This window comes from Neofelis nebulosa, chromosome 16 (genome assembly GCF_028018385.1).
Source record: "Neofelis nebulosa isolate mNeoNeb1 chromosome 16, mNeoNeb1.pri, whole genome shotgun sequence".
Taxonomy (NCBI): Eukaryota; Metazoa; Chordata; class Mammalia; order Carnivora; family Felidae; genus Neofelis; species Neofelis nebulosa.
The window spans coordinates 19,610,884-19,635,483 of NC_080797.1; the positions used below are offsets into that span (position 1 = coordinate 19,610,884).

Below are 24,600 nucleotides of genomic sequence, written 5' to 3' on the forward strand. Positions count from 1 at the left end.
GCGGTTTGGAAGCCAGTTGAATTTCTGATGGGAGTTTCCTTACAGTGGGGTGGCTGGACAGGAGGTGGCCAGACCCTCCCCATGTTGCCCGGGGCTCCCGGTGGGGGGGGGGGGGGGGGGGGCGTGTAGTAGGAGCAAAAACAAAGTTTAAGGCTAAGGTTGCTGCTATGTCCTGGATGCAACAACCTGGAAAATCATGTTAATCAAGGAAACAAAAATCCCTCTAAACTCTGTGGTACTGCACTCAAAAAAAAAAAAAAAAAAAAAAATCAAATGAACAAAAGTAAATGCCCCAGCTGCAGCTCTGAGAACGACGGGCCCCTGTCCATTCCACAGCATTGCTATAATCAGCAGTCCTTGATTAACCTTTGACTCATCACTTGGGGTCGTGAAAGAACAGGACCTCTTGCCTGTCCCCAGGTCCTTGCTTGGTATGGGTTTCACTGAGGTCCCAGGGGTGTGGTGAGGGCGCTCCTGGTAGGCTGAAGCACTCAGGAGACGCAAGCCAGAGTCTGCTTGCTGACTGGGGCAGGATGGAAACATATTCACCTTCCCCAAGGTAAGGGAAGAGCACGGTTCTCTAGAAAAATCAGATTCACCGATAGAGGAGGGACGCTGGTGCTGATTTGTGTGTAGATTAGGGAGGGGAGTGAGTGGGGAGGAGGGAGAGGGAGCTGGCTCGGGTGGGGCAGGGGGGCTGGCCCAGTCGCACCAGCTTTCCCTGGTGCCCGCAGGAGGACACTCAGAAGTTGCTGAAGAGTTCGTTTTTCTTGCTCCAGTCCATCTGCGGAGCCCGCTTGTTGCTGCGTTTCTGGTGAGCCCTCTCTTTGGCCACGGCCAGGGAGATGTTGAAGTCCAGGATGGGGTCAGAGGAGGAAGAGGTAGACGAGGGTGCTGTGGAGTCCTGTTTCCTGGGGCTGTCTTGGGAATTCAGCTGCAAAGAGGAGGGGGCAGCGGCAGAGGGCTGGGAGTCAGTGCCTGGCGAGGCTTCCCGGTCCTCAGCCTCGGCAAGGTGGCCGGCTCCCTTGGGGCAGTGCCCAGGGAAGCCAGGTCACAAGAACAGAACGTGGCATAGCATGTGACCTCCAAGGCAGGCTGGCGTGCCAGGAACGAGCGTGGCTTGGGAATGGGCTTCCCGTAACTGAGTGCCACCCTCTGCCCGCCCGCCCGGCCAGCCTACCTCCTCGCTGGTATCACTGGAGGTGGATCTTGCCAGGGCTGATCTGGGGCTCTCAGAGGCTACCTCAGCCAGGACTTCACGGCTGTTCTCCTGAAACAGAGAGGAGGGGTGTGGGTTGGCAAGGGATGGGGTGGGGGAGTCCTGAATAAGAGAGGAGCCCCCAGGGGAGACCGGTGCCCAGTCAGAGAAGCTCTCCTCAAACCTTTAACACCCACCCCAAAGCCCCACTGCCTGAGCCTGGAGGGGCCCCTCGGGGATTGACAGTTTTACATTCCTCTAAGGATCAGAGGGCAGCCTGGTTCCACCACCCAGGTGGGAGTGACCGTTGTGGGATTAGCGGAACTGCTCACACAGAACCCCCTCCCCAGCCCTCCCGAAGGAGCCTTCAGGGTTGACTAGCCTTTGGGGCCAATGACCATGGAGGGGCTTCATGGAGGGTGAGGCACAGAGAGCCTCTGCGTGGCACCGGGAACACGTGTGATACTCCCTGAATTCCTTCTGGCCTGTTTACTTGGACTTGACCCTAGGAATCTTGAAACCTTCACCCCAAAGTAACCAAGAAGGGCTTTGAAGGAATAAGGCTGATGAGAGTTCTAGGCCCACCGATGGGGTGACACAAAGTTCAGGTGGGCCCTGGGGGGGAGCCCTTGGGGAGGGGAGACCTTTCAGTAGACCCCGCAGAGAGCTCCAGCTCTGTGGTCTGACTCTGAGTCAGCCTGTCTCGGAGTGAAGGTCTTGGCCAAGGCTCTGACTTGGTGCTCAGCCTCTGCCTGGGTTCCTCTGCGGCCTCAGCTGGCACCAGGCCCCACCATCTCTTCCCCAGCCTCCACTGCCTTCTCTTCCCTTCCGCCCAGGGAGGAGGGGAGGAGGGGCTTTGTTCTTCCAACCCAGACTGGAAGCAGCAGGGCCCAGGCAGCGTGCGTCCAGACACTGAAGCTCTGTTCTTGGGGGGAAGAAAGGCCTCTTCTGTACGGTGGGGAGTTGGAGGCGGGGTTTGTCACCAGGATGGCGGGCTGCAGAGGGGCCCGGCCAGGCCTCTCTCTCTCCTGACTGCCCTGGCGCTAGGCAGGGGTTGAGGGGTATAGCTTGGAGCTCAGAAGGGAGCAGCTTGGAAACGGGGGTTTCAACCTGAGCCACACAGCTGTCCCTGTCCCAACCATGCCACCTTCCACCCTTCTGCAGCCCCGCATGAGAGCCAGAGAAGTGTTAGAGGGCCTGCCTTTACCTTCCGGATCTCCCCATTGGTAAAGGGCTCGGGCAGGGGACCTACGGGAAGGAAAAAACAGCAGAGGTGAGTCCAGAAGCTCTGGGGAATGCGGACAGAGTGGTGCCTGGAGAGGAGGGAGAACTTTGGGGTTTGGGCCATAATTAGACCTTGTTCCCTACGTCAGTGTTTAAGTATCTTGACTGCCACCTTCTAGAAGTGTGTCTGACTTTCTGGTGACCCAGCACACACGCAGAGACTACACACGTGTAACAGAAGTTTCACAAAACAACATTTTCCCTTCTGCTTCGTCAGTGCTCTCCAATGTTTTCGATTCAGTTTCATTCAAAGAAGTATGCTGGTCTCTGCTAAGTTGATCTCATGAACCACTGATGGGTAATGAGCTATTTGGAAAACCAATGTTCTAGATGGGGATGAAATTCCAGGCTGGCTGCCTAAGACCTGGGAAGCAGATCCCCGGGCCTTGGCACTAGGGCCTGATTCAGTGGGTCTGGAATGGGCCTAGGAATCGACATTTTTCAGATGGCTCCCAGGTAGTGATGCTGTCACCAGAATTGGAACTACACCCCAGGTTATGTTTAGTACCTGCCTTGGCTGAAAGAGAAACTAATCCCACCTCGTGCTTGCCAATGTGAGGGCGAGGGGATGAGGGGGCTCAGGGCAGTGTCCTGAGTGTGCCCTCCCCCTGCCATGGGGAAACTGGTGGTGGCAGGAGGGGTCAGAAGGAGAGACACCAGCCTGGGGTCCCCGTTCCACCTCTGGGGACTGGTCAGCCTGGGTGGATTTCTTCTGAACTCTTCATTTAATGTCATTGTGCATCTTTCGTGCTGGCCTGGACAGCAGGCACACCCGATTCTCACCATTTCCTCCCTGTTGCTACCCACAGCCTTCCCGCGATGGCCAAGCAGGGGATTGCTGGGACCCGGAGACACTCACTCTCCCACTCCCCCCATGCTGGCCCCTTCCCCACGAGGGCCAGGCTGTCTCATGTGGTCAGGAGGCAGCTGCTGGGAGGGGGGCATTCTTCTGGCGGACAGTTAACACCCAGCTGGGAGGAGGAGGGCGGCCTGGAGACCGCAGGAGAGACACCTGGGGAGGAGACCTGCCCCCAGGCCTCTCCCAGTGCAGCTTCTCTGGCTCCAGGCTGCACGCTCACAGTAGTTCTCAGGGCCCATCCCACCCAGCCAGAGAGATAAGAAGAAGGAATGTCTGAGGGCTGATTTCTTAGGAGTAGGTGGGGGAAGGATGCCAGAGGCGGCAGGGGAAGGTATTGGAGGAGCCTCGTGGAATCCAGATTCCAGCTGTCTTCCCCAAACTGTGTTGCCAAGAGGAAGGCTGGGGCTTCTTGGGGCCTTAGTTTGCCCTCACTGAAGAAAGGAACTACCTGGGCTATCTGGTTTCTGTGAACATGGGAAACAAGGGTGAGGCAGTGCCTGACCGCCCATGCCTAGAGTCTGCGGGGGACTTCCACCTGACCCATCCCTGCTTCCAGGACCGCCCCCCCACCCCCACCCCAGGACGCACCTGGCCCCTCCACCTAGGGATAGGGGTCTGTGGCAGGACCTCTGGGTAGATCACCCTCCTACAAATAAAATCCTGACACCCTGAGGGAGGCCCCACCCACTGCAAAGTTCAAAGAGGTCCCACCTACCCTACACCCCCCTCCCCAACTCCCCCAGGAGCCATTTTCCCAGGGAGAAAGTCCAGACCAGGGAGTGAGGGTTGCTTAACTCCTCACTGCCCTCGGGCGGCAGGGTTGCCCGGTTTGGCTTGGACTTGGGCAGGGGGAGGTGCCAAGCTTGGCAGTGTAATATGGGGGATGGGGAGGGCAGGGGCCCAGGGACCAAGGAGGGACCCACTGCTCTCTAGAGCCAGTGAGCCTGGGTTTCCAAGACAACCTGAGAGAAGGGAGGGGAGGCACTGGGCCCCTGTCACTGGACTCTGATCTGACCAAGCGGAGCTGGAGTTAACCCTTCCCTTGCGGCAGCACTGCCTGGAGAACCTGCGAGGGGTGCGGGGATGGGGGGCTGAGGCTTCCCTCTGGTGCTGCTGCTTTGGCCTGGGAATGAGTGCCTCTGTCCCGTCTCGCCATCCCTCATGCCGGCCTCACCCTGTCAATATGCCATCCTCAGAAAGCCACTGCCATCCCCGCTTCCTCTCCTGACACCAGGCTCCTTTCCCAATCTCCACCTTTGGCCCCCCCCGAAGGAGAGGGAGGGAGCTGAGGCAGGAAGCTGCCCACCCCTCCCCTGGGACACAGTAAAATCCAGAGCACTGGCCAACATCCTTGATTTGGGGGCCTCCGGCTGCCCCACCCAGCTCACCGTTCAGATGCTCCTGAGACGGGGTCACTTTGCATTTCTTGAAGAACTCATCGGTTTCCTTGTCTACCACCAGCAGCTTGGTCTCGTCCCCACCAGCCTTGATGGCAGATACCACATCTGCGTGCTGCTTGCCCTCCATACAGACCCCGTTCACCTGTGGGTGGGGACAGGGGTTAGCGGCACAGTTTTGGAGGGATAGGTGGAGGGAGGTACAAATGGTCCTCTTTGTCCTCGGCCAGGTGGCAGTCTGGGGACACTGAGGCCTCCCCCCCCCGCCCAGTTGCCTGTGGAGTCTTAAAGTAAGCCAAGTGGTCCTCCCACCTGACAGTCAAACGAGGAGGCAGGACACATGAGAAAAGCCAAAGAAAATATGGAGAAAAGACTAAACAAACACAGCTGGGACAGGAAAGATAGGGGAGGCCTGGGTTGGGCCCTAGCGTTTCTATGTACTTGTGTCCGACTTCCCTCTCTGGGCCGTGGTTTGCTCACGTGTAAAATGAGAAGTCTTGGGAGAGCTGATCTTCCAGCTCTAAGGTTCTAAGACTGAGATTCTGGGGCCTGCCCGAGGCACAAGGTTCACATTTCCTTTCCTCCTGAGCACTGCACAAGAGTGTTTGACTGCACCTGCTGGCACGGAGGCCTCCAGCAGTGGGAAACTCTGCAGGTGGCCACCTACATCCACTGGGATGGATGGGTGGGTGAATCTTGAGCCTGTCTCTTGGTAAAGAGCCCAGAGGAGGTGGGGGCAGGAAAGAAGTCCGTCCATCGTCCACCACCACCACCCACCCATCCATCCTTCCATCCATCCATCCATCCATCCTCTCTCCCTCCCCTTCTGCCTACCCACTTACCACTCTTCTCCTCTCTCTGGCTGCCTGCCTCCCTCCCTCCCTCCCTCCATCTACCTGGCATCTGTGGGCTACCTGGGCCCCATGGACTAACCAAGGAGCAGACAGGGTGATGGCTCCCCCAGGAATTGCTTATCTGTGGGGATGCAGTCAGGAAGGGCCTGGGAAGAGGGTGAGAATCACTACCTCCACGATGCGGTCCTGAGCCCGGAGCCCCGAGGCCTCGGCAGGTGAGTCTGGGTCCACTGCCCGGATGAACTGGCCTGGCTTGGACTTATCGCTGTGCAAGTTGAAGCCGTAGCCATTGGCACCCTTCTTCATGGTGCAGAGCCGAGGCCGAAGCTCACACTGTGGGGATAAAGGAGGGTCTATGACCATTCTCCATCTCTGGAGGTCCCGCTCTCCCTGCCCTGTGCCTGATAGCCCCCCCCCCCCCCCCATCAAAGAAACACTGGGGAATAAGGCAAGTTTGCTGAGCTCCCACAGAACAATTCAACAATTTGAGAATGCTGGGCTGGGCCCCAGAAGACCTGTGCAGAGATTTGGCATTGTAGCAAACGGCTCAGGTGCCTGTCCAAGCCAGCCGCCTTTTCTGTTAAATGGGAAGCAGGACCACATTAGCTCAAGTCCCTCCCCTTGTGACATTCTAAGGTAAATAGTGTTATTCTGATTGCTACTTTCTCCCTCCCCTCTAAAAGTTCAGCCTGGCTAGGTGACTGGGGATCCCTGGCCCTTTTGTACCCAGATCTCTGCAGCGGGGGAGGCAGGGCAGGTGTTTACTGAAAGCTGGTCAGCATGTTTATAGTAAAGCCTTTCCCCATCCAGGCCAAATGGCCCAGCCAAAAGGAAGGAAGCAGGCAGCCAGATGACCACAGACCGGGGAGAAGCACAGCCAGAGGTCCTGGACAGGACAGGGACCCCCCACCAGCAGAACCAAGGCTGAGGGCAAAGGCAGCCATAGAACCCCAAAGAACCTGTTGGTCCCCAAGGAGCCTGAACGGGGAAGGGGCCATGAAATCAGGGCTGGGCTGAAGGGAGCCCTGTGTGGCTGCAGCCCAGAGTGGGGACCTACTGAAAGGGCTCAGGCAGGTTTCTCTCAAGCACTCAGACACTCTGCTGAAAATGTTTTTCACCATCCTTGGTCCAACTTAAGCAGCTTAGCTCAGAAGCTGCAGGCCTAGGGACACATTTACATGATGGAGGGAATCTGGGTGTGCAAGGCCCAAGCAACTGAAACCTTGACCAGAAGCCTGAGCCTGAGGCCTGGCTTGGGGGACCCTCTCCCCGGCCTCCCAGGCCTGGCTGGGCAGGGCTGCATCAGCCAGTCTACTAGCTCTTGGTGATCCCCCCCCCCCCCCCCCCCACAGGCCACCAGGCAATGAGCAATGGCGGGAGTCAAGACCCTGGCTGGCCCAGGGGCCAGCTTCCCCACTTAGTAGTTATGTGACCTGGGGCAAGTTATTTCCTTCTTAGTGCCTTAGGTTCCTCATTTATAGGCCATTCTTCTTGTCACCTGCCTCCCAGGGTCCCAGGGTTGCTCTGAGGCCAAGTGAGATAATTAGCATAGGCAGAAACACTTTACAACTCCCAAATCCCTGTGCACTCGACTCGTAGACTTTCTCAGCGTTGGGGACACTAATGAATAATCCCCTGAAGCAGAGAAGAGAGATTCTGGGGGTGAGGGTGGGGGCCAGTTTGCTCTGAAACGCCAGTCCCAGGCTGGGAGTAGAGCTGGCAAGGGAGGGCAGGGAAGGAGAGGAGGGCTTACAGGCCTCCTGCCCGAACTTGCCAGCCCCAGGAGGCAGCTACCATCTGGGGCTCCCCATCCCTCCACTCTCAGGGGGTGGCTGAAGGGTGACTTTGCCTTCTTTCAACTGCCCAGGCAGGTTCCCTGTGTTTCAGGATGTTGGTGGGGGCTGTGGAGAGAAAGTTAGGAGGGAGAGGTGATGGTTGGACCCTAATCTGGGCCAGAGGCCCTGGGCCCTTCTCCTCCAGCAGGCTCTGCTCAACCCAGAACAATAGCAAAGACAAAGATGTGAGCGTAAAAAGTGTGTGTGTGGCCGGGGGCATGGAGGCACCCTCTCCCCGGGGGCCGTGAAGCATCCCCTTCTCCCAAGCTCTCCAGGTCCCCTGGGCTCCTCACTGCAGGGCACAGTCCCAGGAGGCCCCCTGCCACCACCTGCCTCATTCATCTCTCCCCTCCGCCCAACCCCCACAGCCCTCCCAGTCCCCAGGGGATCTTGTTCAGGGGTTAGTGAGGCTCTTCTCCCCTCCAGCTAATCCCTCCACAAAGCTGACAGCCCAGCCCTCCCCCAGGCCGAGGTGAGCAGGAACAGGTCTGACCAGTGCCACCAGGCAGGCTCGGCTCGGCTTTCCACAGCCAGGCTGAGCTCACGATCACCCTGAGAAAGTGGGGAGGAGAATCGAGACGAGGGGGCGGGGGGATGGGAAGGGGCAGCTCTGACATCCTTGCTCCTCCCCACCTCACTCCAAAGAGCCTTCCCTAGCAACCCCCTAGCAACCTGGCTGGGGCTGGTCACCCCCATTTTTAAGAAGGAGAAACCGAGACTCCACACGTTAAGCCCACTGCCTGATGTCATAGGGCTTCACGGTGCAAGAGCCAGGGCTCCAATCAGGTCTCTGACTTGGACCCAGAGTTCCTTAAACCATTTGTGGGCTGGTCCTGAAGGACCCAAGTGCAGACTGGGAGGAGGCCCAGGTGGAGCCCGGGCCTCTGCAGGAGTCAGTCGTAAACACGGGTTGCCCTCCCGTGGTGCGTGGTGCGCCCTCCCACCGTGGCTGCAGTCTCTGCAGGGAGGCAGCTGGTCGCTGATGAAACCACAGCCTTCCTTCCGGGTGCTCAAGGTCTTAAGGCTTCTTGCGGCCAGAGCTCCAGCCTGAGCTGGGGGAGCCTGGTGGCTCCGGGAGTGCTCCTGGCCAGCAGGGCGATTAATCGGCCTGGGTCTCTGTGCTAGAGGCTTCCCTTCCTGATCCCTCTGCGTATCTCCCTGGACGCTGTGTCTGGTGATCTGTCATTAAAGCCGGAGGGCCTGCTTTGAACCTCACTCCCCTCTGCCAAGTACCAAGCTATTAGGATTAGAGGAAATGGGGCTCAGTTACCCCATTGCTCCCTTTCCCCTGCACTGGGACCTGCTCCACTGCCCTCTGGGGGTAGCTGAGCAGGGAGAAGCGCCAGGTGGTTTTCTGAAGCGCTCAGACACCTTTAAGGGCCCCAACTAGCTCCCTCCTTCCCAAGTCCCCTTCCCACAGGAGGGGTGGAGGCTTCCAATTCCTCCAGAGAGACCAGCCTGATTCTGTCCACCCCTCCCCCAGCTGTCTCCAGGAGGTGTCACTGCCAGCTGCTGAGTCAGCCCATCAAAGGAGCCCATCCCAGCCAGGGTGGAGGCTGGTGCTGGCATGAGGAGTCCCTGGGGGCAGCCTCCCTGGGAATCTGGCAGGGAGGGCTGGCCCAGCACCCCCAGACCTGAAGTAGGACCTGGGTTCTGCTTCTGGGGAAAAGGGTAGATGGAAGGTCCAGGCCATCCTGGTCCTGGTGCGTGGCAGGCAACTTCCCGTGGGGAACATGGCCTCAAGAGGGTTCAGAGTACCAGGTGGGGCTCCCAGTAACGATGACAGCTCAGAAGCAGAAATCAGAATCTGCTCAGCGAGGAGCCTGGCGGAGACCAGGAAGCAAGAGGAAGGAACAAGAGGCAACGGTGGCCAAAGAGCAGTGCAAATGGGCTGGGGGTGGGGGGGTGGGTGCTGGGGGGCTGGATGGGTCTGAATCTCACTTCCGAGCAACACCAGACAAGCTTGCCAGAAAAGACCCCGTCAGGAGAAGTGCCTCCAGACTTCTCCTGGAGTCTTCTCCCACCCTCAGGTTGTGAGGCTGTCCCAAATCCCGTCACAGGCCCCTGTGGCCATCCTCTCCATTCTCTCTTCTCTCCCAGGGAGCCCAGCCCAGCCCCGAGTGGCCGCCCAGTCACCTCCACCCACGCAGCCCAGGGAGCGGACTGCGGGCACGTTATTCAATAGGTGCCACCAACAGCCACCTGGAAAGCTGAGGAAAGTCGATACCCTAATCCCAGTGCCCGTCTCTGGGGAGCAGGCCCAGGGCCTCTCCCTGTTGCTCCTAAGGGGAGGGCTGCTGGGGGCCGACGCCCCAGTGAGCCCAGCCCCTCCCTGATCGGTGTCATGGTGATGGCCCTATAGAAAACAGCCAGGTTGCTTCCAGAAGGCCAGCCAGCTGTGGGTCCCAGAAGGAATGGGTTGAAAGAGCAGGAAGACCACCGGGGTGGCTAAGGGAACAACAGAGGTGACCCTCACCTCCCAAGCCTGCCCTTCCCCCAATCCAACCCAGCCAAGGGCTCTTGTTTATACAGATAAGATTGATGCTTGCTGCCCCACACAGGGAGATCAGCCCCAACAATGGGGTGGGTGAGGGGGTGGGGGGAAGGTGGGGAAGGAGTCCTGGCTGTTCTGGTGGGGGTGGGATACAGGGTATGCTGGGCATTAAGGCACCGTGACTGCTCTGGGAGGCAGCTCAGTTGTTCCACGGGACCCTGGACACACAAGCTTGGGCCTGGTACCAGCTCTTCAAGGAAGCCATGATGGATGGCGAGAGCTGGCCTGGCCTGAGGGTGACATGTGACTGGGCAGCAAGGGGGCACTGTCCTTAGGGCAGGTTGGGAAGTGACCAGGAGCTCAGACCAGAGCTCTAGGCTTAAAGGTATCCTCTCCTCACCCAAGGTACAGAGGGCTTGGCTGCCACTGCCCACTGCCCCACGGTCCTGATATGGCTTCAGTTCACCCTAGAGGACCTTTCCCGCCCAGGTCTGTACGGACTGAGGGATGTTGGACACCTCCATTGGCAAAAAAGGAGCTACTCTAGCCCCTGGTCCTGTCCTTCCTGTTTCCCAGTGGGAAGGCCCCTCTTGGGAGCCCAACTGGGGTGGGATCCTGGAGAGAAACATATGCTCAAGCGGGGGCTGCTTCGCCAACGCAACACGCAGGGACCCTGAGCCAGCTTCTCCCTCTGGTTCTTTTCTCCTGGTGCCGGCCAGAGACCCACCCAAAGGAGTTTGGCTCAGGTCTCCCCAGGGCTGGGCAAGCCTGGGACGGAGCAGGCTGGTACGTGGGCTGCTTGCTGCCTGGCTGGACACCATCCAGGCTGGCCGCCCCATGCCTGCCTGCCCCGCGGGCACTGCATTCTCGTCTCGTCTCATCCCTCACCCTCCTCCCAGAAGCCACTGGATTTAACTCCTGCAGGCTGTCCCAAGACCGACGAAGACCCTCAGGGAGCCTGTATACTTGGGGCCCTATTGAAATAAATAGCAGCTACCGTTTCATGAGCACTTACTATGTGCTAAGGACTGCACTAGGATTTTACGTGCACTTTCTCATTCAAACCCAATTATAGTCCTGCGAGGAAGGTATCATTGCCCTCGTTTCCCAGAGAAGGAAACTCAGGTCCAAAGAAATCACGTAAATGGCTCGAGTACCCAGCTGAGGGGAAAAGGCAGGCTCGGAACTCAGATGTGGGGCAGCACTGCCCGACAGAAACAGGATGTCAGGCTGGCAGGTAATTTAAAATTACACTAAAGTAAAAACAAACAAGAGAAATTAACTTTAAGTATCTTATTTAACACGATATACCCCAAACTGTTATCATTTCAACATAATCCACTTAAAAATATTTAACAGTATTATTGTTACATCCTTTTGTTTGTACTACGTCTTCCAAATCTGGTGTGCATTTCACACTTCTAGCACATCTCAAGTGCTAAGAGCCACATGTGGCAGGTGGCGGCCACAATGGCCCGCTGATATTTCTAAAGGCCTCACTCTCAACCATTACTCTGTCAGCCCCAAACGCTTTTCTAAATCAGCCCCCATGTTTGAATCGGGCACCGTGACCTTATAAAGCACCCTTATACTGGACGACAACAATGAGCCGGTGGCACTTGAATCCCATTTTTAGGAAACCCGTGCCACCTGCCCTTTCCTAGGGCACAGGAAACTAAACATTGTCCACAGGGCTATGTGGTGAGTTGTTCTGTTCCAGGGGAGAAGGAAGGCCAAGGCCAACAGTCAAGGATGGCCTTCAGAAGGGGTCCTTTGTGCTACAGGGAAGCCCCAAAGCCAGCAAAGGTAGATTCTTAGGACCCAGGGGGTTGGGAGTAGGGTAGAGACTTGGTGGCCAGACTCCTAGCCCCAGCCCATTGCAGAAGAAGGGTGAGGCCACTTCTGGGCGGAGGCCTTCCATCAGGGCTGACACTTTTTCCTAATGGTGCTGAAGGCCATCCCTTAGGGACAGAAGCTACCTGGACCCTTCCTTGCAAGTAGCTGATGCAAGCAAGCCTGAATTTATGCCATGGCGATGGCTCTTATGTGGCCCAGAATGTGACGGGCAGAGACACCCAGCAGGACACTCAGGCCCTCAAGGTCAACCCAACTGTATGGCCAAATGGATGTGTAGGCAATGGAGTCAGAGAGAGGTGGGTTCCGAGATACACCCCAGCTATGTGGTAAAGGCTCATTAGCTGAGAGCCCTGGGGCCAGCCAGCTGAACTGGCCAAGCTTCAGTTTCCACATGTAGACCGTTGGGGGCTAATTCCGGCCTCGCGGGGCGGTCGTGTAGATTAAAGGACATGAGGCATGTTTAATGCACAGCACATTGCTAGACACAATACCTACCGCTTATTGAACACTTACTATCAACTCACAAAATGCAGAAAATAATACCCAATTTGCAGGGTTGTCAGGGGAATCCATGAAATTAGCATCGATATCTTTATGGCACGAGGCTGGACACTAGAAATTTTGAGTCTCCTTCCCCGGCAGGGCTACTCAGAGCAGCAAGATGAACACCTAATATCTAATATCGGGATGGAGAACCCTGGCTTCTCTCTGTAAAAGGCTTGCAGCACCAATGAAACCCTGGCTACGCCCCTTCCTCCCCTAACTCCTAAGTGCTCTCCCACTTCCCCAGGGCCCCATGGGGTGGGAAGTGTGGAGAGGAAGAGAAGGGCCCCTATCTAGACATACAGAGAAGGGCGCCCCATTCTCTCTCTCCAGAATTTAACTTTACAGGAACCTGGTAAGAACCAGGAAAGAAAGAGACCCCAAATATGTGGCTTAAGAGCAGGAACCAAACACAAACTATCACACATACCCATCTATTTAAAATCCAGACACCCTGCAGTTCAAACCCTGTTCTGCCCTCCCAAACTCTAACTTGGTCGGTGTGAAATGGCCTGCCTGTCCTGGGAAAGAAGTTGGTAGGCTTCCAGGTAATTGTGCCCACGCACCCACCTTGCTGCCTGGGGGGTGCCTGCACTCTTCTCTTTTCTTTCTCTTCTCTTTTCTGTTTTCTTTTCCTTTCCTTTCTTTTCTTTTTTTCATTTTCTTTTCTTTTCTTTCTTTCCCTCTCTCTCTTTCTTTTTTTAATTTAAGTTTTATTTATTTTTTAAGTAGGCTCCATGCCCAACATGGGGATCAAACTCACGATCCCGGGACCAAGAGTCGCATGCTCCAACTGCCCTGGCCTGCACCGTTTCTGCCTCTGGGATCAGGGTCAGGTCTGGCAGGAAACCACCCCAAGCTGGGCACTGACACACTGAGACACACACATATACCCCTCTTATGTCATCAAGTCTCCCCCAAACCCTGCAAGGTGGGGTGTTGGTGTTCCCATTTCACAGAAGTAGAAGCTGAAGGTTGCAGGCCACAGTGGAAAATTAGGGTACCAGAGCCAGCTAACACAGAAGCCCAGAATTTTAGCCTTCTAGTCTTAAAATGGAAGCTTCCAGCAGGCAAGAGAAAAGAGTGGGTAGGTACTGCCTGGAATTCTGATCTCTGGGTGTGCCCGAGGTGCAAATGGGCCCAGGTATGCTGGACTGACATGAATTAGGATAAAGGTCCCTGGTGGTTATCATGCATTCATTCGTTCAAAAATTATTTGAGCCCCTCCCTCCTCTGTGCCAGGTACAGCGCTGGGGATATAAACACAAAGAAGACACAGTTGTTGCCCTCTTCACCACTGCAGCAGAGGTCAAGGTCACGAACAGATGATTCAAATATTGCGTGTTTAGAGCAATAAAAGATGCGGGACAGGGAGGAGGAGGTGAGCAAAGAAAAGGCTCATTCTGGGGGTGCCCCGGGGGCTCAGTCGGTTAAGCCTCCCACTCTGGATTTCGGCTCAGATCATGATCTCACGGTTCATGGGTTCGAGTCCCACATCAGGCTCTGCAATGCGGAACCTGCTTGGGATTCTTTCTCTTCCCCTCTCTCTACCCTTCCTGGGTTCAATCTCATGCTCTTAAAATAAATAAACTTGGGGGGGGGGTGGGGAAAGCTCATTCTGTCTGCAGCGTCAAGGAAAGGCTCCACAAGGCTGTGAGTGGTTTTCGGAGAGTGTGCCTTGTGGAGAAGGGGACTGACAAGTCCCCAGGCTGAAGGGTAGCATCGGGATGTACTGGGTTGCTGTATTGGGATGGGCTGTGGAACCCCCTTTGATTATTTGAGAACAGTGGCCTCTCACTGAGCACTCACTGAGCACCAGGCTGGGACACAGATGCACTTGCCCAGGCAGAAGCCGATCCAGGGCTGGCTGCCCCATGGGTGGGCATGCAACAATCACTGTGAAATACTTCTCAACTCAAATACCAACAGCGACGTTCGCTGAGCACTTACTTAGTGCCAGGCACAGAACGACTGCTTTTCAGACCGCCCCATGTGATCCCAACCCCAGGTGCAAGCTGTTAGGCTCCCACCTTACACAAGAGGAAACAGAGGCCTAGAAAGGTTAAGATACGTGGCTCGGGGCGGCCCAGCTAGTACAGCTGAGCTGGCTCAGGCCGGGCCAGGCACCACTGTGACTGTGGGAGCTGTGGGCAGGGGTGTTGCTGCGCCTCTCTCCGAGGGGGTGGGGAGAGTCACCGACAAAGCAGGTGGGCAGAGCTCCAAGTCCCCTCCACCTGCTCCTCCAACAGCACTACAGGCACCCCCATGCCCTCTGCCCTGTATGATTCTTGACCCAGTCTGGTCTTTCCAGTGAGATGTCACCTGCCACCCACTCTTCGTGCAACACTGTCCCACATAATACCTTTTTCACTTGTGAGAGCCAATGAAGATACCCCAATAGCCCCCACTTTGCAAACATATTCAGGCTAAAACTAACTTAGTAAAACTCAAATTCTTTATAGGAGATGCCTTTTAGGGAAAAAAATAAGTCTTATTATGTCTATTAACTTTCTTTTTTCTTTTTTGCAATGACAAGGGTGGGTCACCTGCATGGCCACCATACCAGAGTTCATGGGAACTTCCTACCAGAGGCACTGGCTATGCAGGAAGATGAAAGGGTCCTCGCACAAATGCCTGGGCAGAAAGAAAGGTGCTCAATTCAGCATCCACTTGGGGCTTGAGTGCTTCCCATTATTTGTAAAATTCTAGAGAAGGCGGGTGTCACTGTGTTACAATGCACCCCACTTTACAGATGGGACAACCAAGGCTCAGATAAGTTATGTGACTTGACTGTTGACCTGAAACCCCAAGAGGCCTGGTGATGGTGTCCCCAGGACTGGCTGGAGGGGATTCTACTCCCTTCTCCTGGCCTAACAAAGCAGGAACAAACCCAGTTTGTCACATGACCATGGGGGGGGGGGGGGGAATCGGATTCTGTGGTCACCTAGAAAGCAGGAAGTTAAGCTCCCCTGCTTTTTCAGCCGGCATGGTGGGAGTGAAAGTGCTAGGTCAAGCCTCCATGTTCCTGGCATCATACACCTCCCCACCCAGGCCCTCCTGCACCCAGCAGCAAAAAAAAAAAAAAACAAAAAAAACAAAGAAAAAAAAGAAAAAGAAAAACTGAAAGGGCAATGGGAGGAGCTGAACATAACAGTATCTTGGTGGGGGATGGGGGCGGGGAGGTGGTTACTTGTGCCAGTGCCAAAGTCCAGAAAAAAGGGGGGGGGGGTGGGAGAACGGCAAATCGATGCACTCAGCACAAAGTTCAAACTGGATTTCTGCCTGGGACCAGAGGTCAGGGGTTCCAACTCCGCGGTGTCAAGCCCCTGCCAGGGATGCTCCCACCCCTCCCCCACCCTTGCCAACGCCAGCTTGGCAGTGGCAGGAAGTGGGAGCCTGGCGGCCTTGGTATTCCCAGCACCCAGCTCTGGCTGGACGGGGCTCCTGGTGACCTCACTTCCACGAAACCAGCTGGTCCTCTCCGGCTCCACCTTCTACCTTAAGGCTGAACAGTGCCCTTTCTCTGTCCAGGGAAGCTTCTGCTGGCACCATGGATACTCCTGCCACAGGCTGCCACCAGGTGGAGAGCTGGTGCAAGCCAAATGGGCCCTGAGAGGCCTAGCTCCCCACAATCTGCACCCCAAGGCGTCCCCCTTCACTCCCTGGGGACAGGAGGCTCTCATCACCACTCCTGTTTTGCTACTGACCCTCCTGCAGCTGGTCCACAAGTGGGATCATTTGGGGAAACACCAAACTTGGGCAAAAAGTAACCAGCCTGCTTCGTGTCCCAGGACTGGAGTGAGACAAGATGATGACAGGGCAAGACCACCTGCCCCTGGTGAGTGCTGCTGGCCTCGGGGCACCGGACCACTCTCCCCACCCTCCCCCCAGCCCGTTCCCTTCCTCCAAAGTCCTCCCCTCCCATTCCCAGATACAAGCTGGCGCTTACTCCTCACATTCCTGAGACTCATAAATCCTCCTGGGTGGCAGAGCCACCACCACCTCCGAGACGCCTCTGCACCTCCTCCCCGCACCCCACCCCCACACTTCGCCCTGAGACGGCGGGGCTTCGTCTCCTCTTAAAAGTCACACTGTACTTCAGGAGGATGAAGTCCAGCCAGGCTGAGGTTAATGATACACACACCAGCCGGCGGGGTGGAGGGGGGGGTGGTCGGGGGGGGGGGAGGTGCGGGGAGAAGCCTGTGGGCAACCCCTCCCCTCCTTGTGCTGGGGTTCGGCACAGTAAAGGGGCGGTTATTCCTCTTGCTTTTTGAAATCAGGGAGGCGGTCGCTTCACCCCAGCTTCAGCTACCACCCACAGGGGCCGTGGAGGAAGCTGGCACCTCTGGTGCGGCTGGGAGTCGGGTGGCCGACGTGGGGCGGGATTGGGGGGTTCCGAAGAACGGGAACAGATACCGCCAACAGAACCGAGGAAGGGGGACTGGGCTCCCCTGAGCCGCCCTCCTTCACCCCCACTCCCAAAGGCCAAGGGACAAGAAGTGCAGGTGGCAAGGCGCTCAGGGTCCCAGCCCAGTCTGGGGAGGGAGGGGCGTGTGGGTGGCGGGACGCAGCCCCAATTCAGCAACTGCCAGTTTGACCTGTCGGCGGGAGGGCGGAAGCAGCCTCCCGTTCGAGGATCTAGTTTCAGAAAGACAAGGCAGGCGCAGGGATGGGCGTCCGAGGGGCGCCTGGGTCTCTCCCGATCCCCACTCCCACCCCTTTCCAGTCGCCGCTGGGTCCCGGCCCACACTTACCCGCTCGGGACAGCTCTTCTCCACCTCGCGCGGTTCTGGCGCGGCGGCCTGCGGCTCATTTTCGTTACCAGCTCCCTGCGCTTCGGTGGCGACCGGCGGCTCGGCCTGCCCGGGCCCGTCTTGGGCTCGCAGCAGCTCCTCCCGGACCTGGACACCCAGCTTCTGCAGTCGCTCGTCCGTCTCGGGGTCGACCACCAGCAGGCGCACTGCGTTGAGCGCGGCGCGGATGCGGCTCACCACCTGCTGGTGGGTCTCTTTCTCTACGTTCTCGCCGTTCACTTCCACCAGCCGGTCTCCGGCCAGCAGCCCCGACTTCTCGGCTGGCGAACCGGGCTCCACCAGCCGGATGAACTGGCCCACCTTGCCCTTCTCCCCGTGCAGGTGGAAGCCGTAGCCGTTCGGACCCTTCTCCAGGCAGCAGAGCCGGGGTAGGGGCGCCCCGGCCGCCGCGTCCGCGCTCATCTCGCCCGGCTCAGTGGTGCGACGTGGGGTCTTGTTGGGGGCTGGGGGCGGGACGGTCCAGCCCTTCTCTCCTCCCTGTGGACCGGCAGGCAGGAGGGAGCGCAGGAGGGAATCCCCGCGCCGTCAGACTGGCTGAACAAGCAGGTGTGCGGCGAGCTGTGGCCCCGAACTGCTAGAAGTTGGAGCAGGAACGCGTGGACCAATCCCCACCCCGCGCGGCGTCTGAGCGATGCCGAATCTACTCCAGCCCCTTATTCCGGGGGCGGGGTCGCGCCGAGGGTGTGGACACCAAGGCCCAATCAGAAGCCACGAACAGGGGCGCTCGGGCCGGGTGAACAACTCTGACCAATGGGAACGCTCAGGGGCGTGGCCCAGTGCTCTGCGCGGCGCCCCGCGGCGCAAGAAGAAAGAAGGCTCAGGAAGTGGAAGTGTTTGTTACCAAGTGGCCGGAGTTGAGGCGGGGGGCGGGGCGAGTTCCTGGTACTGGGCGGAGGGACCCTTAGGCTCAGTTTTGGTTTTCCTACATTTGGTGGGGATTGTGGAGAGCCAACCTTTGGGTAAAGGACTCTAACGTTTTAACAGCCTTTAGCTAAAACCTTGTGTGCACTCCAATGAGGGGTGGGAGCGACTGTTGCCGGGGAAACCGCTCCAGCTCCGGGGCTGCAGGGTCGCAGAAGTCTTATGAACAAGACGAGGTGCACCTCTGACCCAACAAAGTTGTTTGAATAACGACATTTTCCCGTTCGTGGAGTCACTTTGCGTTGTCCAAGGACACGCTTACAGGGGCGCGGGCTCTCATCCTCGCTGGGACTGTGTGAGGGCTCAGCAGGGAGCCCAGGCTTCCCCGGGGCTGCCTACTGAGGACAGGCCACCTAGGACAAGGGTGTGAACACTGGCGTCAGCGTTTGGCTAGGGAAGTGGGGGAAGAGAGGCAGAACAGAGTCTGGTAACCAATCTCTGAGTACAGCGAGCAGAGGATAAACAGCCCTGGCTTTTTCCAATAGAAAACAAAAAACAAAAACAAAAAAAAACAAACAAAAAAAACCCCGAATGGGAATGGGACCATGAGATAAACCTTTCAGCTCCTGGCCCGGGGAGAGGCTGGGGTGCCGGTTGGTTAAGGGTGAGGTGAGCAGTTGGGGGCATTGAAGGATGAGGATCAAATGATTTGGGCAGTGACAGTTCCCCCAACATGCATCATTTCAACATGATCTCCCCTGTCCCCTCTCCCTGCGCACCTCAAAGAAGCAGCGGACAGGGTGTACTTTCCAAATTCTGCAATTTAATTCTGAAAACACAAATGCGGCCCATGTGATTCGGTCTCCTGTGACCTGCCTTGGGCCCCAGAAGAGCCCAGCAAGGTCAGGCTCCTCCCTGCTTCGCCTGGGAGAAGCCTAGGAGAGTTTCCTTATCAGGCCCAAGTTGGAGCTGCTGACTCTGCTCGGAGAGCAAGATTTCTGCCTTGAAAGCAAATGCAATAGCCTCAGAAATGTGAAGTGTGTACTTCTTTATCCTCTCCCTTGCCCTTGGCCTGGAGAGCTAGAGTAAAGGTGCCTCCAGGTCATGACCCGCATATCTCCTGTCCACCTCCATTTGCTGCAGTCAGGGACCTGGGAGACCGGTGACCTTGGCCCTACATAAACTCTGCTGACTCTCCTCACCCCAGTCTTACTCAAATGACCTTGTTTTGCACACTGTGTTGGTTTACCCAGTAATGGGTGACTTCTCACTCCCTAACTTGGCTCAGTGGGAGGAGAGATGGAGAGTTTTGGCCTTGGTGTCTGTCTGGAAGCGAAAAGGCATGAGTGGTCAAGGAGGAGACAGCGCTTGGGTTTGGGGGGATATGTGTGGTGGGGTGAGGTTTGCTCAGTTCTGCCTCCCATCTGCTCCAGAAGTCAGAGGTTTCTCCTTAACTGACTCTTAATCCAGTAGAAGCACTGTGGCTGCTAGAAGTGGGCTGTGGGGGTGCATACCTGCCAAAGGTTTGAGATAGGAGAAAAACCTTTCCCTGGCTGTGACCTCAGGTGTCTAGGGGCACAAGCAAAAAGGTAGAGAAGACCAGGGGTTCCGGGAGGTGGGGTTCCCCTGGGACCCAAGGTCCAGAGAACAGGAACCAGATGTTTTCGGCTTGTGAGCTGGAGGAAAAGGGGCACATGTCCCAGAGGGGGACTAGGAAAGCCAGAGGCAGCCAAACAGATAGACTTAGTCTGGGTCACTCCTCCCCCCTGCACCCACAGAGCTCCGTCACTGCCCGATCTCCACATCTCTTATCTTCCCTAGCCTTGGTCTAGCTCCCGGCACCAGGGACCATCTTACTGGGGAAGACTGTTCCCTGGGAGCTGGAGGAAATGAAAGTTGGGGGTCTGCTTAGCCTCTCCAGTTGAGGTGAAGGTGGCCACGGGGTCACATCTGGCCCTCACACTGCAGAAGTGCGTCACTGCCCTCTGGTGCTGAACTGAAGCAACACCACCCTTGTCAAGGTTAGGAGGGAGCCTCAGCCCCCCAAGTCCAAGTAGCAGAAGGCAAAAGGGCCACCAGCTCCCTGCCTTGTTTTTCTGGTGCCCCGCCTCCCCCCTCCCTCCCTTTTTGTATTACATTATGTGTCATTAGGATGAAATAAATATGTTACCCTCCCCCAGGATGCAGGGAAACTACGCAACTAGGGTAGGGGTGGGAGTACAGCTCCCGCTTGGGAAGGGGCTGTCCACTGGGTCCCCCAACTCCCAGCCTCGCAGAATAAACCAGATCTGGGGGGAGAAGGCTGCATCCGCGGGGGCCTCTGGAGCCCCCTTGCAGGCCCTTGGTATTCACAAGACGGAGCAGCAGCTGGGCCGTTTCTTCTGGGACTCCACAAAGTCTCGGATCTGGAAGCTGGGCCCATCGGGCTGCCACAGGGCTCTGTATTTCAGCTCCCTTGAAGAGGAAGAAGCAGTGGGCTGGGCAGGGAGTGAACAGCTGCACCCTCCCCACTCCCACAGCTCGGGGCTACTGGACACAGCATGCACAATGTGGTTGGGCCAGGGGCTGGGCCAGGGGCCAGGCCCTACTGGATTCCCAGATGGTGCCACCCTGCCCTGCACGGTTCTCTTCCTTGCTCAGCTCTTACTTGGCAATGGCCAGAAAGGCTAACTCCACATTCATGCCCGTCTTGGCGCTGGTCTCCATGAAGGGAACGCCGTACTCCTGCCAGGAAGAGAGTGTCCTCAGGGCCAGCCTCTGGCCGTCCCCACCTCTCACCCTGCCCACGGGGAGTCACTTACCCTGGCCAGTGTCTCTCCGTCCTCCGAACGGATCACCCTTTCACTGCTCACATCTGCCTGTCAAGCCCAGGTGGGTCACTCTGGGGAAGAAAACCTCCACCCCCAGCTGCCCCTTCTCAGGCCCTGGCAGGCCCTTCTTTTGCCTGAGGAGCAGCCACTGCCTGCCCTCTGCTGGTAGCCTGTGGGACTGCGGGTGGTAGGCTTAGCCCGCCCCCCGCCCACGAGGGTTTCTGCCTTGTTCAGGCAGAGTTACCCAGCTCCCAGCCAGGGGATCTCACTGCCACTTGGTGAAATGGGAAACTGTCCTTCGCAGGGGTGTGGTGACCAGCCTCAGAGAGATGACAGTAGTTGGGGCTAACCTTTGCTACTTTTAGCGCCTCGTCTGTGACCCTACTACTGTGATCTAATCGAGGCTGAACAGCTGGGTATCCCTGGATCTCTCAGACCGCAGCTTGGGCTTTCCCTGGAGGGGAGAAGCTTTAAGAGGGCAGATGAGATGTGCTGAAGCTGCCACATAAGTCTGACCCTTGCCGTGGAGTCTGGAAAGAAACCTGTGCTGGTAGGATGTCCAGCTAACCCTCTGGGGAAACTGTGGGGCTGGGTGGAGCGAGTGGTGTGGCAGTGGGGCAGGAGGTGCAGGGATGGGCTCGCTCACCTTGTTGCCAAGCAGCATGATCACCACATCCCTCTGGGCATACTCGTGAATCTCAGTGAGCCAGGCCTGTGGGAGACGACGAGCTGAGCCAGGCCAGGCCTGAGACCCAGCCCTTCCCCCCTCCCTCTCCCCTGCCCTTCTTCCGTCCTGTTGGTTTTCCTGGGCTACTCACTGCCCTCCCTGAATTCTCTCATTTGCATCTTTGTTCTGGCCTCTCCAGTCTTGATCAGTTTTTCCTAGCCAACCCCAAATGCCGCAACTCCCTGTTCTAGAGAAGCCGGAAATGGCAGAGCTTTCTATCCTAAGTCACCTGGGAGTCATCAGCGATTTCCTGGCTGCCCTGCTGAGGATTCTAAGGCCACATCAGGGCTCAGTGATCAAAAATACTGTGATTGATTAGTGATGTCTACCAGGAGCATGAAGTCAGAGGTGGCAATGAGTGCCACAGATCTCCATCCTCTTTATAAGCTGTTTTATATCTGTATGTTTTGGTTTCTCCCCCCCCCCCCAAACCCCACCCCTATTTGCTTGGCAACCCCTGAGATCAGGCAGCTGTGAAACCTTTATGGTGCTGTGCACACAGTGGGTGTTTGTACTTGTTGAATTTTTATCCTTACTCTCTTTTAATGGTTTGGCGGGGACAGAACTGCTCACTGCCTGAATCACTGTCTTGCAAGCTGGGCTGGATGTATGGGTAGACTTTCCTGCCTGGGTTCTCCCCTTGGCCTCTGTGGGTAATTGTCCAGGGTGGAGCTGGGTACTTTCTGAACACTCTGTCATGAAATGCGCTCATGAATCACGGGCAGGGCCAAGCAGGTGGCACAGGCACCCAACAGCCTGCCTGGCCTTTATGCCCACATGCTGCCCAGGAGCAGTTTATTACTTCTGAGTCACAGCTCAGGTGTTTTTCAAAAGGCAGCGGTGTTCTGGGTTCCACCCCTTCTCCATAAAGGAGGAAGCAGTCCTAGCCTGCAGAGGCCCCGCCCCGGCTGCTTCTGGGTGGCCTGCGGAGGGGACCTACCCGGATGTTGTCGAAGGAAGATTTGTTGGTGATGTCGTACAGCAGGAGCAAGGCTGCGGGAGGAAAGAGAGCTCACACAGGGGACGTGGGGCGGAAGGCTGGGCATTACAAGTGGGCTTGGGAAGGACTCACCCTGGGCATCTCGGTAGTAAGCATGGGTGACGCTGCGGAACCGCTCTTGCCCGGCGGTATCCCAGATCTAGGAAGGGACAGACAAATGGTCAGAAGGAGGCAGCCTGCGGGGACTCTGCTGGGTCGAGCGAACCCACTCTGGAGTGTAAGAGATGTGTGGGGAGGTGGGCTGTTTCCTGCTGTAGGTGCTCAGGGCCTTCTGAACATCTGACGGTACCCCGGAGGGGGGCATTAAGTTCTCAAGCTGGCTCAGGCTATAGCCCCTTCCCTAGCCCAGGGGTTGGGGGTGTCCTGTCTCCTAGAGCATATGAGGCCTGGGAAACTGGCGGTGGGGGCGGGGGGAGCTGGAGCAAACCGAGGCTAGTCTGAAGGCACGTGGAGCTGCCTTTGATCGAGGGTGCTGGGAACTGCTTTTTCAACAAATATCAAACAAACAAAAGCCGTTTCCTCTGGGCCCCACAGGAAATTGCCCCAGGCAGAGGGCAGGGCTGGGGGCCTTCCGTGGTTTGGGTGAGGAGCAGGGGCGGGGCTCCACCATCACCCTCCTTCCCCGGCAGCCTCCTTCTCACCTGCAGCTTCACCCTGACACCATCCACAGTCACCACTTTGTTCTGAAAGAGAAAAGGGCAGAGGGAGGGTGGATTTGGAAAGCAGGGGAGGCTGGGGTCCTAGGCATCCGACAGAGCAGCAGACATCCTGCTGGTGGCTCCCCAGGGCTAAAGGGGGTGCGGTGAGCCCGGGAGGCATCTCCAGCCAGATCACCCCTTCAGGGCAGCAGAACCCTGTCTCCAAATATCCCCATGACACAGTTCTCCCTTCTGGGGACTTGTCTGCTAACATGCCAGGGCCGGAGCCCAAGAACCTGCCTGACTCTCCCTAGACTTCAGCAGGCAGCACAGGACTGGAGGAGCCCCCGCCTCTTTCCCACTTCCACTCGGCTCTCCTGTAGCTCCGCCCCATCCTGCCAAGGCGAGCCCTTAGAGATAAGAAGCGCCCCCCCCCCCCCCCCCAGCATCCTGGGCACTACAGAGGCTGGATCAGCAGAATCTGCTTTCCCCTAGCTGCTCACTAGTTCTCCAGAGGGAAGCTTCAGTTCTCCTCCCATTGGGAGGGAGGCACCCAGCCTCTGCACAGCCTCCTTCCCCCCACCCTCCAGCCTGGGTTAGACCTTACTCTCCCGGAACCTTTGTGCTATGTCCCTGCTGCAGATCTGTAAACATGGGTTCCTCAAGACGAGAGGGAGGGAGCCTGGTGAGCTGCTCTCTCCCCACAGGGCCAGCCTGGCTCTTCAACCTAATGTAGTGCTGTGCTTCTGGGAACTCCAGAAAGACAGGGAGACCTCTGAGGCCTTGCCAGAAGGGCCCAGCTCAAGGGGCAAAGAGCAAGGGGACCGAAGGCCAGGAAACTCAGCTCACACCCTGGGATGTGTCTGCCCTGTTCTGGGGCAGAATTGTAAGACTTATCCTATAGGTGGGCAGGGAGCCCACCATGCCCAGACTCCTTGAACCTGGCCACCTCTGTGGTCCCTGGTGCCCTCTGGACAGTGAGCCACAGAAGCTCTGAGGAGCCAGGGCAGGCAAGGAGAGGACAGCACCCTGGGCCTGAGCTGTGGTCCCCCTGGCTTGCTGCTGGCAGGAGGAGCCTACAGCCACCTCACCCTGAAGTCTATGCCGACGGTGGCTAGGAAGGTCCCGGACAGGAAGGCCCCGTCTTTGAATTGGATCAGGAAACAGGTTTTGCCAACGCCTGAGTCTCCCAGAAGCATCACCTAGGAGATGGGGGCAGAGGCAGTTAATGGGGAGTTGGGTCAAATTTCTGGGCATCCAGGGAGAGAGGCCCTAGAAAGAGGGGCAGAGGGCCAGGGACGGATGCTGTCAGCACTGAGGGGCACCTGCTTCTGGAAAGCCCGCTGCTGCCTTCACCCTGCCTCTCCTTGGCTCAGCTCATTTCTCAGGCCCTCCCTCTGACTCTCTTGTCCTCACCCAATTTCCTGGA

General features: G+C 57.3%; 2 protein-coding genes and 1 long non-coding RNA gene across 7 annotated transcripts in view; 1 reads left to right on the forward strand and 2 right to left on the reverse strand.

Moving 5' to 3' along the window:
* On the reverse strand, nt 1-17,781 carry NHERF1 (NHERF family PDZ scaffold protein 1). Its single transcript, XM_058705042.1, has 6 exons — nt 17,076-17,781; nt 5,764-5,925; nt 4,730-4,883; nt 2,406-2,446; nt 1,181-1,270; nt 1-934 (listed from the first exon to the last, which is right to left on the reverse strand). The coding sequence occupies exons 1-6, from the start codon at nt 17,535-17,537 to the stop codon at nt 743-745; spliced, it is 1,101 nt and encodes a 366-aa protein (XP_058561025.1). The 5' UTR covers nt 17,538-17,781; the 3' UTR covers nt 1-742.
* LOC131498146 (uncharacterized) overlaps nt 15,609-24,600 on the forward strand; it is a 19,947-nt gene continuing 10,955 nt past the window's right edge. Inside the window, exon 1 of the long non-coding RNA XR_009255302.1 lies at nt 15,609-16,159. This is a non-coding gene — a long non-coding RNA (uncharacterized LOC131498146). The remainder of the gene's footprint in view (nt 16,160-24,600) is intronic.
* The window catches only part of RAB37 (RAB37, member RAS oncogene family), a 56,985-nt gene continuing 51,184 nt past the window's right edge, over nt 18,800-24,600 (reverse strand). For 3 of the 5 annotated variants that reach the window (XM_058705056.1, XM_058705055.1, XM_058705053.1), the window contains exons 2-9: nt 24,263-24,373; nt 23,175-23,216; nt 22,606-22,672; nt 22,474-22,526; nt 21,453-21,518; nt 20,798-20,854; nt 20,644-20,720; nt 18,800-20,450 (exon numbers count right to left, since the gene is read on the reverse strand). In XM_058705056.1, coding sequence (XP_058561039.1) covers nt 20,345-20,450; nt 20,644-20,720; nt 20,798-20,854; nt 21,453-21,518; nt 22,474-22,526; nt 22,606-22,672; nt 23,175-23,216; nt 24,263-24,370 — 576 coding nt within the window. In that variant the 5' untranslated portion in view covers nt 24,371-24,373 and the 3' untranslated portion in view covers nt 18,800-20,344. The remainder of the gene's footprint in view (nt 20,451-20,643; nt 20,721-20,797; nt 20,855-21,452; nt 21,519-22,473; nt 22,527-22,605; nt 22,673-23,174; nt 23,217-24,262; nt 24,374-24,600) is intronic. The other 2 variants (XM_058705054.1, XM_058705057.1) reach the window with 1 other exon arrangement.

Excerpts from the sequence above, each read along its gene's own strand:
- NHERF1 (XM_058705042.1), bottom strand. The coding sequence starts at position 17,537 with ATGAGCGCGGACGCGGCGGCCGGGGCGCCCCTACCCCGGCTCTGCTGC. Across the intron at positions 2,447-4,729 it reads GTCTCAGGAGCATCTGAACG|GTCCCCTGCCCGAGCCCTTT; the intron begins GTGAGCTGGGTG and ends TCCTTCCCGTAG. Across the intron at positions 1,271-2,405 it reads CCAATGGGGAGATCCGGAAG|GAGAACAGCCGTGAAGTCCT; the intron begins GTAAAGGCAGGC and ends TCTCTGTTTCAG.